This window comes from Cornus florida, unplaced genomic scaffold (genome assembly GCF_030987335.1).
Source record: "Cornus florida cultivar Cherokee Brave unplaced genomic scaffold, ASM3098733v1 CherokeeBrave_3.0.0_Hap2_scaffold_166, whole genome shotgun sequence".
Lineage (NCBI taxonomy): Eukaryota > Viridiplantae > Streptophyta > Magnoliopsida > Cornales > Cornaceae > Cornus > Cornus florida.
The window spans coordinates 1-14,912 of NW_026775656.1; the positions used below are offsets into that span (position 1 = coordinate 1).

Here is a 14,912-nt window from a genome sequence, read left to right on the forward strand (position 1 = left end):
ATCTCAAATTTGGGCTAAGTCATAGAAAGAGAACTCAGTTCATTCTAAGTCTCTATACGAAGATGAAAAATAGAACGATTGACTCATACCACCTAACACACTTCATCAGATTTGTGATTGACGAAGGAATTGTGTTCTCTTCTAAGGGGGGTTCTGCTTCGTCTGCAGCAGATGATCCTCCTACAACCTCTGTCTCCTCGCATTTCTTTTAGACGAGTCTTCTTCTACTACCGAGTCTACTCCTGTCAAAAAAGAATATTCTAAGACAATCATTAGGTTTAAACAAAGAATCCTTTTTTGAAATTCAAACTTTGAACTTCTCCTTTGCTGAGCTAGACCTGATTTAAATACCGGACGAAGGAGCTTCGTCAAATTCAGCAACGGGAGCCCGAGAGGGTTGAGCAAAACAAAACCAGAGGCGTCAGGAGCATTGGAAGCCTCCGGCTCCCTGACAATCTCATGCTGATCCGTCGATCTTGGATAGCCAACTTACGTTTGACCCTCAGTTGTATTCCGAGCTGTCCCCCTTTTTCTTTTTCTTCGGCATTTACACCCCCTATTTGAGTAAGGCTGGAAAGTCTCCTCCAACATCAAATCAATCTTCCGCCCTTTCTATCTCTATCTCTCTGTCATGCTCTTCTTCTTCGCTTGAGGACTAGCAACGGCAGTAGTGGCTTTCCTTTTTTTTTATCCACACTCTGACCGAAGACAGATCTTAAGGGGACTCTGTCCATTTTATCTGAGTCCTGATCTTCTTCTACCCTCTTCTGGATTTTCTCTCCAGGTTCAGGCAATCTTTCTGGTGCCGAAACTGCCTGACCACCTCAACGAAAAAGATGCACCAATCCCTTTGGCCTTACCTTATGACCTTGGCCAACTTTATTCATCCCCCTTTTATCCCCTCACAAAAGCAACTCACACATCGTCATTCGGAGGAAGAGCCCCTCCGCTTTGAGTGCTATGGGGGTCTTTATTTCCTTCCTTTTCTTATTGGAAATCCTCTGTAAGCCTTTTTCTCTGCCTTTTTTTTCTCAGGCGCGAAGCCCTATCGCTGACGAAGTATTCGTCATCTTCAAACAACTGTTCTCCTCGTCTATCACTCAACCTTCTTTCTCTTGCTTTTCTTCCATTCCAAGATCTGTTGCAAACGAACTGATCTGTCTTTCTGGCTTCTGGCCTACTCAACTGTGGCAGTCAGTCAAAAAAGTGCTTGAATAAGGGATGTTCTCTCTCTCAAGGATATCAGTGTACTCCTTCCAAGCGTCAACTAGATCTCTAGACCGCATGGCAAATCCCGGCCTGATCATAGCCCTACGGACGAGCTAGTCTATGGTGGCTATATCTCTCTAAGAAGGCAAGGCCCTCCTTAACGAAAAAATCAAGAGCTTTTTCAATAGTGAATAAAATGTTCAAATGCTCTGCCATATTGGTATGAGCGTTAAACCAGTCAATACTTCCATGAGCATGACTATAAATCCTTGGATTTCTTCTTCCTGTCCTGGCGAGAGACCCTATATGACAGAGGTAATCCACTTATGAGTCTGTTCTGTTCCTGCCCCTTATACTAAGTAAGTCCGCCGTTTTGAAGGGCGTTAAGTCCAAAAATGGTCCACAGTCCACAGAATGAAAGAGCAAAGAAAGAGAAGCGTAACAATACGGCATCAACAGTCAGAACAGCATCTTCAGTGAAAAGCCAGTTCATCTCAAAAATATCCTTCCATTCCCTCGTATACTACGTCAGCTGTTATATCAGCCGCTCTTTCACTCCTTCATATAGGGGCTCTTAGTCTACCGGGAGAGGGGGGGGTGAAAGATGCAAGATCTAGCTGACTAGCCTTATTCCTTTACTCGCATCATCTGGCTCAAGCTTCGCCGTATCTTACTCATTGAAGAATGGGCTCCCTGTCCCAAGCAGCTGCAACTCGTGCTCGCTCGTCACTAAACTCTTTTCTAATGAGATCATCTGCCTTCTGCGACCCTTACCTTTCAATGGGAATCTTACTCTACCACTACTGTCTCTTAGTTGTTTCAGAATCTCCATTTTCAAGCTTTCCGCTCATGTACCTCCTCATGCTAAGCTTCAGACCAAGCCAGTCAACCCTCTTAAGCCAGATATCAGGTCCCTGCTCATGAGGAACCTTCCTCAGCACCAAATGTGTAGCACTCTCCAGACATCTCCGCAGCTGCTGCTAAGCTTTCGAAAGAACTGGAGCACTATCAACACATATCTCAGATGCAGAATCAACACCAACACACTCGGAATAGGCAAGGAAAGAAGCCCCAAGGAAAACGAGTTAGCCATTTGACAGCTATATGGGATCGCGCTTTTGCTATCCGTGTGAGTAGCCGGAGCTTGTATCTTCGAGAGAGAAGGTCACGAACCTATGAATCTCCCTCTACGGAGTCAACATAGTCAATTCCAGGTTCAAACTCATGCCCCAATCATAGCTTAAATCCAATGTTTGGAGACTGGCTTTCATAATCCTTAGCTAGATGCTTCTTAACACATGCAAGTAGAATCTTCTGAACATTTAACAGGAATGAAACGTAACGGGAGGAGCCAGAAGAGATAGTCAGAAGTGGGGCTTAATTGTCATATAATCTGCTTGCCTAGAATGCCCTTTTCTCTCCAGCTTTGGCAGATGAAGCAGTGTTACTTGGTCAAGAGGTCTAGGCGAGACTACAAGACTGAGAGGTGCCTTTGCCTATAACCTTACTGTAGACATAGCTCACTAATCTTTTGGTAAAACTTTGACTACCAATCCCTCTTCTGGAAAGAGAGTTCCTCTCTCCGTTACACCCATAATGGAGTATGCCCATTCTTCCCTAGGAGACTTCGATCATTCAACTTTCGCTTCTGACCTGTCTCATTATCAACCAGAGCCTGTAAGAAAGTGGAGTTGGCCGGGTTTGGTCTCCCGCTCTGGTGGCATAGTGTAAATCCTGTTGCTACTTACGTTGCAGGAATGCTCTCCGACCTTGATCTCCCGGGAGCATCTAATCTTTCTACCAGAGAGGATTCGAGCTATGTCTTAGGCTTTTCCTCATGAGTCTCTTCGGCGCGAAAGCCTGTTTCCCAGTGGATTAGAAGCAAGGAGAGGAACGAAGTCCAAGCCATCACATACACAGAAGACCTTTCCGCTCCTTGGTGACAGTTCATAGCTTCTGGGATGTGTCCTTTCTTTTAGTCGGTTTTGGTTGAGAAGATAGTTGGCTAATTCTTATTTAGAGCAGGCAGGCTTCGACCCTTTCCCGTTAGCGAGGTCCCTTGTCTTGCATTTGCATTTCTCGTACTAGAAATGCTTCCATTTTCGGACTATCAGCTTAGGACGATCATCCTTTCGTCCTTCCGATCCCACTCCTTGATAGCGTCTTTCTGAGGTGAGACAGTTAGAAAAAACTGGAAAGAAAAGGCTTCCCAAACCGTTCGCTTTAGAAGAGAATGATAATAAATGAAAGAAATGCGCCTATGTTCTATTCACCCCTGTTGGGGTTGAAGTAGGTGCACCAACGGCTAATATCAATATAGTTCGTGTGCAGTGAGGGATCTTTCCTTGATTCTAGTAAGGGGAATAAAGTGTTTTTACCACTAGGTTTGTTTGCATCCACAAATGGATGATTATCCCAGTTGTGATCGGACAGCCAGTTGAGTGAGCGTTAGCATTACTTGTTCCAGTTCTTTCTCGAGATAGCGCCCTTATCCCTAGGCTAGGAAGGACTCACATCTTTTTCATGTGGGAAGCTTGGAACATCAAAATGGATCAGGCTGTAGACTGTCTGCTATTTCAATTCCTTCTTTATAGTATAAGGGTGCCCGTAGCCAGGGAATGGGGGAGAGCAATTAGGAGTGAATTTTGAACATACGCGATCCTTGAGGCATTAGGAAGGGGCGTCCCCTCAGTTAGATGAGGATGACAGATAGATCCCTGCGGAGTGACTTTCTCAATCCACTTTCTTCTCCTGACCAGGTAAATCTCTCCGTATGTAAGTGTTTGTGTAGCTTATAGCAGTTTCTCGGGAAAACGGAACACACTCCACCCTTGTGGCAATAATATTCATACTTGGTATTGGTGGTACGCTTGTTTGCCTGTATTCCGTAGTTTGGGGCTTACTCACTGATACGTACCTTTACTTTCTTGATGCTGAAGGGAATGTGGTAGGGGCAGTAGGAGAATGCTTTATGAGAAAAAAACCCTCTTCAAACTCAAAAATGTGTTAGAAGGCAAGTCCAGACTTTCTATGACCAGAATAGTGAATCAATCGTACTGCTACCTTTGACGGCGAGGAAGAAGCTCTGTTATTACTATTACTATATTTCATTGCCCTTAGACATAACCCCCATGTCGGGTAAACTTCATGACTAAAAGGAGAAGCGGAGGCTTATGATTGGCAAGGCAGATTTGTCGAACAAAGGCCCCTGTCTTGCTTAATAGTAGACCTATCCTTAACCTTCATAAATCAAAGTTCCGAAGAATCTCGCTAGATAGTCACAAAACTTTCCAATACCTAAGGGTTCATTCCCAGAAGTGGCCTCGACCCAAGCATCAAAGAACAGATTTGATCACTATCACGCTAAAGTCAAGCATCGACGGATAAAGAATATTATGGTGAGCCTGGAGGATTCCAATGGCATCTGGAGAGAAGATGGACAGGAGGTTCGAAATCTTGTCGAACATGTTTTTCAGCAGCTTTATTCGACATCAAACCCCGTGGATGCAATTCATATTACGGATTTCATTCACTCGAAGGTGTCTACAACTCAGAATGACTGGCTGCTTCGAGTAGGGACGGAAGAGGAGATACGAACAGCGCTTTTCGAGATGAGCCCGCTCAAGGCCCCTTTAATTAAAGCAAGCAAGCGTACCAATACTAAGTCATTAATGTTCTTACCGTTGATTAACACGGGAGAGGAAGATGGTGATGAGGAAGAACTTCGCGGCTGCTAAGTCAGGTAAGCGGGCGCAAGGGAACAAAGGAAAGTTCTGCCAGTTGCTGATTTGAGTTCTAACCCTTTACTCGCGTAACCAGTCTGACATACTATATATCCCGATTCCGAAGGTGAGCCTACTTCGTCGTAGAAAGTTCGGCCAGAGACATCAAAGGAAGGGACCGGTAAGAGAGGTCCCAGTACACGACCCCGGAGTGGTGGCAGTAGGATAGCTCTAATAGGGGTAGGCTTCTTTTCCTTCATCTCTTCTCTTTCTTATTGATTCTGACGTATATCACTTTCTAAACCGGGCCGTCAGAATTTAACCTTAACGTATCAGGGTAGTACGCCTTGAACAATCAAATAAGGTTCGTCGTACAATTTCGGCGATTACTCAAAGAAAGGAGTATATCCCTCTCCCTTAGTGTCTTTCCACTTCCGTCGTTCAGGAACAAACACCTCGCCTAATTCTTTAGAATCCCGTCCTGGTTTTAGCCACTAACCAATTACGTTACCGTTACGACCACTGAACAAACTTGGTCGACGAACATGGTTTATGCGCCGCTAATGTAGCGGCTTGTCGAGCATTTGACAAACTCACACCATCCATTTCAAATGGGATTTGTCCCGTGGACACACGAGCAATCCAACCCGTAGGATTTCCTTTTCCTCTTCCCATTCTGACTTCATTAGGTTTCCCGGTAATAGGGAGATCTGCGAGAACTCTTACCCATATCTTACCATTTCTTCGGAATTGTCCGCTCATAGCACGATGGAATTGTCCTATTATAGCCCGACGCGCTGCTTCAATGGCTCGATATGAAAGACGACCAGCTCCACAACTTTGAGTGCCATATCTTCCAAAACTGAGTTGTGTACCGTCCGGTTTGCAACCCCTACTACATCTGCCTTTACTATATTTAGTATATTTCGTATGTTTCGGATATAATAGCACGTCCCCCTTTTTTAACTATATGAAATCCACACTTTGACACCTGAGATTCCGTAACGAGTAGATACTTCCGCAGGAGCATAATCGATTTTCTGGTGAAATACATTACGAGATGTTTTTCCATACTTTCCGCATTCAGTTCTAGCTATTTCTGCACCTTTTAATCGACCTGAACAACATATACGGATCCCCTCCACCCCTTTTACGAATTTCAGATCCTTGACTATTTGAGTCAAAATGGAACGAAATGATCTTCTTTTTTTCCTCGGTTGAAAAGAGATGTCTTGAGCAATCGGAGAAGCACTTTGATAAACAGATTGGATCTTGACCGACTCAATTAAGGTATTAGTGTTTGTTCTATTAGACAGCAAAGATCGCATTTTTTTCACTTCGTTCAAATAAGAGTTGTACCCATACGGAATTCTTCTCTTTCTCAGTATGATCTCTATCATCATCTCTATGGACTTTCTCAATTCTCCTATCCCACCTAGGTCTATGAATTTCTCTATCAATTCCATTACCTTTTCCTTACCCATGAGTTTCCAACATTTTCTCCTTAATTGACCTAGGAGTTGTTCCCGGACATTCTCAAAAAAGGGGTTCTTATACACCCCAACCCCATCCCTTGGAAAGAAAAAGGTAGCACCGAAGAAAGGAAAGATCGAGATGGTGGTTTTTGTTGTTCCCGCGAAGCGAAGATCATTAGCTTGGCTAATGAAGTGTGTCAACCTCTTTTTGGCTTCGGCCAAACACTTTTGATCGCTGGTCGAGCTTTCTACAAAGAAAGCGATGCGAGAACGTATTCTCTTATCTAAGCTTCTTCCCTGTGCATTAGCTCCCCCCATCGTAGATGGTTCAGCCACGCCCGGTGCCACGAAATGATTGAGAACTACTAAGGGGTCGAAATCCATTTGGTTCTTTGTATTCAATAAGTATTGCATGACCGAATAATGAAAGGAAGGGTGCACTGCAGGGAGGGTCCTTTTAAGTAGATGACTCGTCGGGCCGTCGGAGCGGGACTTCTTTGGGAAAAAGAACTTGAATAACTTCGATTTTCTCAAGGAGTTGTGTGTTTTTTTTTCTATCAGGAACGCTATGTCATTTACAACCCCGGCGTATTTCGGATGCTTGAAGGCCCCGCTGACCCGAAGTGATTTAGAAAGATTCTTCTTCTTTATCGATGGTGATCGGTCATGGTATCCATAGCCTTGCTTCTTTTGAGGCCAAATCCGGATTTCGTTTTGTTGCTTCTCCCGGTCTGAGAGCCTGATCGACTCGACTCTTTTCCCTGCCCCACGGCCTCTCACTTCGTTTCGTTCTGATTCTGTACCGTCGCTTGAATGAAGACACCTGATCGGCCCGACTTTCCCAAATGCCCACCACTCTTGTTTTTTGGATATTTTGCGTCGTTTCAGTCGTCGTGGTCGACGGGGAAGAAAGAAATGAATGAATGTTCTTTTGGGAAAATGTAGAATAATACACCTGCCGAGACGAAAGCCAAGGGTGCGTCTCGTAGGTGGACGTATCGAACCAAAATAAGATCTCAGATTGACATCTTGATACACTGATTTACCATAATAATAAAGAGAGTCAATGGTGACTCCGCCGTGGGAAGAGCCGCTTCTTTCTTGCTTGATAGGGGCATTTCACCAGCGCAGACTAAAAGTGCTCTCCAAACCGTGCTGGATAGTCACCCATCACACGGCTCTCAAACCAAACCCGTGGTTGATCCCGGGGGACAAAGTCAAAGCGCTTGATCCTTTGCCCCATACTTGGAGATGCTCCTCCCCGCCGATCAAGCAGCGACGCTGCTCGTGATAGGCTTAGCTTTAAGCCGCTATCGTTCGGTTCGGATAAGTCAAGTGTCCCTTCGGTCGGTTCTCTCCGGTGGTCTTCCCTTATCTTCCCTAACGTTCAGAGTGGTTCTGGTTTGAGAAAGGAGCACCGGCCGAGCGCCCTGAATGAATAAGAAATGGACAGCAGAGGGAATTGCGGATTCTTATTCGACCGAGTTGAAGCTAGCAACATGTCGATTACACACCGGAGATTGGTAAGAACTGAGGCTCGAGAGACCTAACCTAAGTGGGCCTACCAGCGAAGCACCTGTTGATCGGGCGGGGGGCGGTTTTTTGGTTTCGTGCAACGCCCTCGCAGCGGGAAGAGGCAGTTGTCATTTGAAAGTCAAGGCCCTTCCCCTTTTCTACGAATCTACAACTCTCTTTACTGAGCGAGACTCCACTTTAGTATTCATATTCCATTCTATCATTTGTTTGACAGCTTAAACTAGGCTCCACTTTAGATAGGTTTTCGGTCTTCATCAAGATAGGTCAAGGGGGCGCGTCGGAACGGTCGGTAGCTGCTTAGTCTCATCCGAGAATCTCTTTCTGCCTTTTTTCAAAGAAAAAAAAGAAAGAAGGGGGTCGATTTAGGCTCCTTCCCTTCCACTGCATAGCTGCGCTAGCAGGTACTACGAGCCCTCTGTCCCACGCATATAACCAGCTCGCGTGGTTCACCGGTTCCACCGAAAACTCTCATTTGTTGAAGCGGAGCATAGTGCGCTTTAGGCGCCGAGCGAGAAACATCTCTTCTTTCGTTTCGGTTTATTCACTGATCTGAAACTGAGCACTTGTTTTCTTATTGATGTAAGGGGCGGCGGCGTTCTTGAATGAAGTCTATCCGAACCGAATTAGCACTTCTCAGATCAGGCTAGGCCTCTCCGGCTGAGCCGGGCTAGGGTCCCTGGATGCGCTAGCGATTGGCACATAGGGGAGTGGTTGCCGGGCTTTCTCGGCCTGGTATCCTGCACCTCGCGTTCATGATATCTACATTCAACTGTGCCCCGGAGACAGGGTCGAAGCACGCCCAGTGTGCTTCTTTCACGACATGCTCTGGTCCCGGGTGTCTTCCAGTGGTCTTCTAGCGTTAGAAGAAGTCGTGTCCGTCCCGGACATCTGCAGCGTCCTCCCACGCCTTTTTTGATTTCAAATGCAAATATGGGACAAACTCGCGGAAAAGCCCATTCGGTGACTTTCGCGGTCGCCCTCACTGAACCGACTTGAATCTGAACTACGATTCAGACCAAGTCTTACCGAAATAGGATTTCCTATTCGTGCCATATGCGCTTAGACTTGACTTTTCCCCCTTTTTCTTCCTGGTCCAATCATTTTTCTCGAAGGTCTTCGTTTCCGTGTAGAAGCAAACTCTCCAAATTTATGACCAACCTTTTTCCTTCAGTGATCTTACAACGAACAGGAGTTTTTCCATTGTGAATTCGTACGGAGCAATCAATGAATTCCGGCGAAATAGAAGATCTCTCTTCTTCTTCATTCTCAACATACATGCATCAACAAAACGAAGTATGCGCGGCATGAACTCATTTCTTCCTTTCCCCGCCCCTGCCCGAAATCCTGCTTTGGTGGGCTGGCTTCCCCCAAGGTGGAGACCGAAAAGGTCTACCTCCTTTCATGCGCCCCTCCCCTCCTCCATGAGGATGATCCACTGGATTCATCGCAAGACCACGAACACCAATGGGGCGTCTGCCTAAGCACCGGCTTTGTCCAGCTTTTCTAAGCTTACGTGCACCATTGTTGGGATTGGAAACTATACCAATAGTCGCTCAGCATCGGGAATCAATGAGTTTTTCCCGAAGGTAGCCGCACAAGCCTAAGGGAGAGTGTAGTGTAGGGGGTGCTGGTTCCTTCATTATTTTAGCAAAAGTTCCTTCGGCTCGAGCCAGCTTTGCGCCTTTGACCTGGATGACATTCAATATAATCCATGTTCCTATACGTATATCGGCTAATGGTATGCTATTTCCGATTTTAGAATTTAGAAAAAGTATATAATATCTATAAGCAGGGGGGCGTGGCCAAGAAGCAGCCAGCTGACCCTTTCATTCGCCCTTTCTTCGCTGTGTGAACAAGGTCTTAGTATGTATGGGCATTCTCTGGTCAGGTCGCAATAAGTCGCTGGCCGAAGGTTTAGACCAATCGCAATTCATCACCATCTTTCCCGCTTCTAATTGATGACTGGCTATTATATAAGTGTTGACCTAAGCCCCTGTGCTGGGGCTCGGCTACCGAACCGTACGTGAGCTGCCTCGTACGGCTCTTCCTAAGAACTTGAAGCCCCCTCTCCCTAAATAGAAATTTCTTTGAAATTTACAAAACTTTTTCAAAAAGCCTTCGCCTTTGATAATCAACGTGAATCAACACTTTGACTTAGTATTGGTTTGCTAGCATTCCTTCCTTATTAGGGGCTATTAGAGAAGCTGCTTCGTTCCTTGACACTTCTTTGCTCAGCAAACTTCCTTGTTCCTTAGTGTAGTCTCGGTCCATAGTGGAAGACTCCGTTCCTTATAGCCTAGTCTATATCCACAGCTGACGTGACTCCGTACCGACGCCTTTCTTCCCTTTGTAGACGGCTAAGTGACTTCGTAACCTTAACGTACTTTCTTTCTGACTGTAGCATAGGCGCCTTCGTCGGGCTTTCGTCCCTTCGCCTATAGGCGGCTTGGCTTCGCTATCGCTCATGACTTGGTATAGAGCCGTGTCGTCGTCGGCCTTTCGAATGCCTCCTTCCTTACTTTTGTGAGAATTGACTACTATAAAGGACAGGGGGCAGTTCACCTTTGGAAACTTAGCGACTGTCGTACTACTCAATATGTGAAGTCAAGGCGAACGGCATTCTGTTGTACAGCTATTTCATATTAATAGTACAACAACTGTCGTACTACTAAACAAGGCAAGGAAACCCTCGGTTCCCTTTGTTTGAATAAACGCCGCCTATTTGAGTTTACATTCATTACAAAGTCAACCAAGCCTAACCGATCACGACATGTTGTTTGTTGATATTTATTGAGGAGTTTGGTGGAGTTTAGCTGACTGAATCCATAAACCGTCAAAGTCACCGTCACTGTTTTTTGACTCGTTTAGGTAGGTCTCGGTGAAGCTTGCGTAATGTAGTTGTAGTTAAGGCTGCATTGAAGTAGCTCTTTTTCTTTTTGATTTAAAGATCTACTCACGTACCAAAGGCGAACGGGGCTCCCAGGCCGGGACGTCTGTCGGAATGCTTGGCCTCCTGCGCTGGAAGCCCGAAGGGTGAGCTTCTGGCGGTTAGCTTAACGCACTAGATAATAGGCTCTGAGCTGGAAGGAGGCAAGCAAATGAAGGGAGACATTACGGGCCGACTACAAGAAGCAAAGCTTCGTAGACTCGACAAGTCGCTTATAGAATGCCGACTACTAAGTGAAAACTTTCCACTTCATAAGGGAAGGGGGAAGCGAAGCTTAGCGAGCTTTATAAGGCCGACCACTACATAAGCCGCTGGCGGAGAAAGCTCTTCGAGCTTCCCTTCACTCGTTGCTAAGCCAAGGTCCCAGGTCTCCGAGTCAGCCCTAGCTTTTTCGAAGAATCCTGCACCCATGGGCATACGGCCTGGCAGGCCTTCCCTTTCCGCCGGAGCTTCATGGGCGTTGCCCCGTTCCCCAATCAGATGTTTGGATGTGAGCTATACTCCGCGAGGAGCCAAACGGGCGTATGGCCTTGTCTTGCCATTTGACCTCTCTTCCCGTGTGACTAGGAATGCTCAGTGACAACCTCTCAATTGTCACCGCCTGGCCTCTCTTGCTACCACGGTAGCGCCTAGTGTGGTCAGCACCAATCGTGTTCGGGCAACGAAGCTTACACTCATTCACATTGGTTCATCCTGATATGCCCCGGGCCTTTTGCTCTTCTAACGTCAAAGGTGGCCGGCCATTCGTCAAGGCCCAGGAATCCGCTTGACATCTGAGCGGCGGGATTGGATACCCGCAGTAGATCGAAGTTCTATTTGAGTGCCCCACTAACATAAAGGAGAGCTCGTTCTAGGTGGGTCGCTTCGCGCAAGCACATTGCTTAGGACCAACGGGTCACACGACAGGTGCACGATCGACTTTGCACGTTCCATCCTTCGCCCCTTCGACTATCGGCTTGGCAGGCAAGCTACCTTGATCCGTCTTCGGCTTCGATTCGTTATGCTCAGCAGCTCCAACAAGCCCTAAAGTCTCTTGACGCCTAAAACTCTGCCAAGAAAGTGCAGCTTTACGTTTGATCCTATGTGACCAGAGAATGCTATGCGTTCTCCACTTTCGGATCTCGCAAAGAGAGAACGTATTTTGACCTCTGACTTTATCCCTCATTCTAGGAGCGAAGAAAGCGGGCTTTGCCCCAGCTACCGCTATCCGTGGGAAACCAAAAGAGCTACCGAAGGAAAGGGGCGCAGTCTCTCCCTTGGCCTTTGGAGAAGATAGGGCAGAGAATAAAACATCCTTCGCGCAAGTTTTTTTGCTTCCTGCGCCCTTACTAGTAAAGGGGCTCTTCGACCAAGGGGGCATTCTGGTAGGAAGGCCAACCACTACATAAGGAGCCATCAGTCCAGGAGAGAAGCAAGCTACCCTTCTTTGATCCAACTTCCCCGGAAGGGAAGAGAACGAAAATGGACCTAGGATGGTAGTCGTGGTAGGTTCGAGGATCTTACGCGGCGGAGCTAACTCTTCTATCGTCTTGCATTTCCTCTGGCGGCCGAGCTGCACCCCCTCGATCCATCGTACTGGAGCGATTCGAGAAGAACGATTAGGGTCATATTCTATCCTTTCTACAATGCCCATAGACGAAGTACTTCGTTTCAGATCAATTCTTCGCTGCAATCGCTTCGATCCACCCCCTCGGTGAAAAACAGTAATACGACCTGAGGAATTCCTACCAGCAGACTTACCTGTACTCAAAGTGAATTGTCTAAGTGCTCTCCCTTCTTGGCTTTGTCTCATTGTCTAGATAGTAAGAATTCGATTCCGTCCGAATTAGCTCCTACTCCTACTCCTTCTCTTCCTTCATCGTCGTTGGTCCTTTTGACATAACATTCTCGACCGCCTCCGGTACGGTAGGTCGACCTGTAGCCAGTGACTAGCTCAGCTATGGAGGTGTATACCGCCACGTCGAGACTCTCTTTCGAAAGGGGGATCACCACCGGCTTTAAGAAGAGGGAGCCGGAGGCTTCCAAATGCAGCCGTGATCTTATATACGATACCACCAGACGCACCACCTTGTTCCATCCGCCAATCAAGGAGGCTAGTGGAGCGAAGGGAGCCAAAAAGGGTGATTGACGAGCGCGGATACGTGAATCGGTGCCTTTCGGTCCCGGATCGGTTGTTGCGTCAGAATCACCAGATTGGATCGGGTCTTCTGCCTGCGCCAATCGCTAGCACTTGACTTTTCCGCGTCTTGGCCTTTGCACTTGTGACACTTTCAGTAGGCTTCTCCTTTCTACGCTAATGATTTTCTTGGTTTTGATTCCCCACTCGCCGGGTAGCTCCCAAGAGAACAAGAAAGAAAAGCGGGGTCTGAAATCAAACTCATACTCATCCGTAAGTTCAAAGAATGGAAAGAGATGTTACGTTCTTAATGAAATCGTGCGTTTTAAGCAAGATTTACGCTGCGATAGGAAATCCCTAGACACGGGGCTCTCTCATGCGCTAAAGCTCACTACAATGGGCATAGAATAGGTTTTCTGAGATCTCCCTGAAAACTTTCACTTTCATTTAAGACATAACTATACATAATCAATTCTTGAGTGACGAATGGTCGAACCCCTAAAGCCGCCATCTGGGGATGAGGAGACTTTATTAGTTAAGGGCTATCATAAGAATTTTCATCATTGTTGGATAAGGCCAGCAAGGCTAGCTAGATGCTTAAGACATGCTTGTCACACCCTTCTGAATCAATTACAGCCTCGTAGAACACCTGACCTGCTTACTACTGCATGAACAGGGAAGCGTCAACCTATCACCTCAAATCTCCGAACATTACAGACAGCCGAACTGGGGGTGGTCACGCTTGTCGAGCGAGCTGCCGTCACGATGTTCCCTATCGAAAGTGAAGTATATGGCTATCGAACTCTCTCTTTTAGCTAGTTCCTGGTCGGGTCAATGGAAATCCTTTTTCGCCTTTTCTCGTAGACAGACCACTGAAGTTGGGACACCTTGCGCAAGCCTAAGTTGACAGGCGGTCCATCGTTACACTAGTTTGATAAGGGTCTTCGACGACACAAAAGTGACCGAAAAAGCCCCCCACCACCACCAGCAATTCCTCCGCCGACAAAGGTTGGAGCTATGAAGCAGTAAGATCGGAATATTTATCTATATAATAAGGATTCTCATATAATGATGATAGAAACGTTACTAGTAGATAGTTTAGGTGATAGAGCTTTCTACCAATGAATTCTGACGCAGTTCTTCATCAAGAGGTGAAGGAAATGTTCCAAACAAAAGATCTGATTCACACCGTAAAACCAACAATGAGATCCGTCCTTCTATATCAGACAGATCCAGGCGAGTGGGAACTAGAGTGGATAGCGAAACGAATGGGAGTGGAGTGACTGCAGTATGGAAATCTAGGCTTTCTCTTTGATTTGTTCTCCCAAAGTTTAGATAGATGAAACCAATTGGTTGGTCGTTGCAGGCGTACGGCTATTCTATTAAAGAAATAATCCCTTTCACATCCGATTTACGCATAGATGCTAGGAAAAACACCCTTTATAAAGCTATCCCTTTCGTTCAAGGTCAAGTAAATGCACATATAATAAGATCCAATGACCTACACAAAGACGCAAGGGCCAAGGAGACCAGAAGAGACTCTTTTTTAAGGCAGGTTTGGTAATTTGTTCACACAAGCAAGAAGGAAAGAGAACTAGATCAACACCGAAAGGTTCCATTTGGATCTCTCGAGACTTTCAGTAGTAGGCTTCTGAAGGAATTTGCTAGGGTGCCGGGCTTAAAAGCACCTACCTTCGAATCTGGGGAACTAGTATGCCATGGTCTTTGCCCGTAATCTACATTGTCAGCATCGGTATCAGGCGAAAAGTCAAAAGAGGACAGGACGTCATTCAATTCACTTGCCTCAGAGCAGGAGTGAATGAGGTTTCTTCCGCTGACAGAAGTAGCTTGACCTTGTTAGACTTGAATTTCATATGTGGAATCACACGAGGGAGAGTCCTATGTGG

The 14,912-nt window shown here is 46.3% G+C and overlaps 1 protein-coding gene and 2 pseudogenes across 1 annotated transcript; all 3 read right to left on the minus strand.

The window, feature by feature from the left end:
* Nucleotides 1-5,254: 5,254 nt before the first annotated feature.
* LOC132289081 (small ribosomal subunit protein uS3m-like) lies at nucleotides 5,255-8,995 on the minus strand. The gene is made up of 3 exons (XM_059789908.1): nucleotides 8,884-8,995; nucleotides 5,923-7,527; nucleotides 5,255-5,836 (listed from the first exon to the last, which is right to left on the minus strand). Exons 1-3 carry the CDS (start codon nucleotides 8,993-8,995, stop codon nucleotides 5,445-5,447), a joined length of 2,109 nt encoding a protein of 702 aa, XP_059645891.1. The 3' UTR covers nucleotides 5,255-5,444.
* A 26-nt stretch (nucleotides 8,996-9,021) lies between these two features.
* LOC132289082 (large ribosomal subunit protein uL2m-like) lies at nucleotides 9,022-10,408 on the minus strand (annotated as a pseudogene).
* LOC132289077 (large ribosomal subunit protein uL2mz-like) lies at nucleotides 9,022-14,912 on the minus strand (annotated as a pseudogene).

Bases quoted from the DNA above. Each gene is read 5' to 3' on its own strand.
- LOC132289081 (XM_059789908.1), bottom strand. From the start codon at position 8,995: ATGGCACGAATAGGAAATCCTATTTCGGTAAGACTTGGTCTGAATCGT. The intron at 7,528-8,883 runs GTTTGTCCCATA...GTCTGCGCTGGT, and splicing joins CCGAATGGGCTTTTCCGCGA to GAAATGCCCCTATCAAGCAA. The intron at 5,837-5,922 runs GTGTCAAAGTGT...AATATAGTAAAG, and splicing joins TACTCGTTACGGAATCTCAG to GCAGATGTAGTAGGGGTTGC.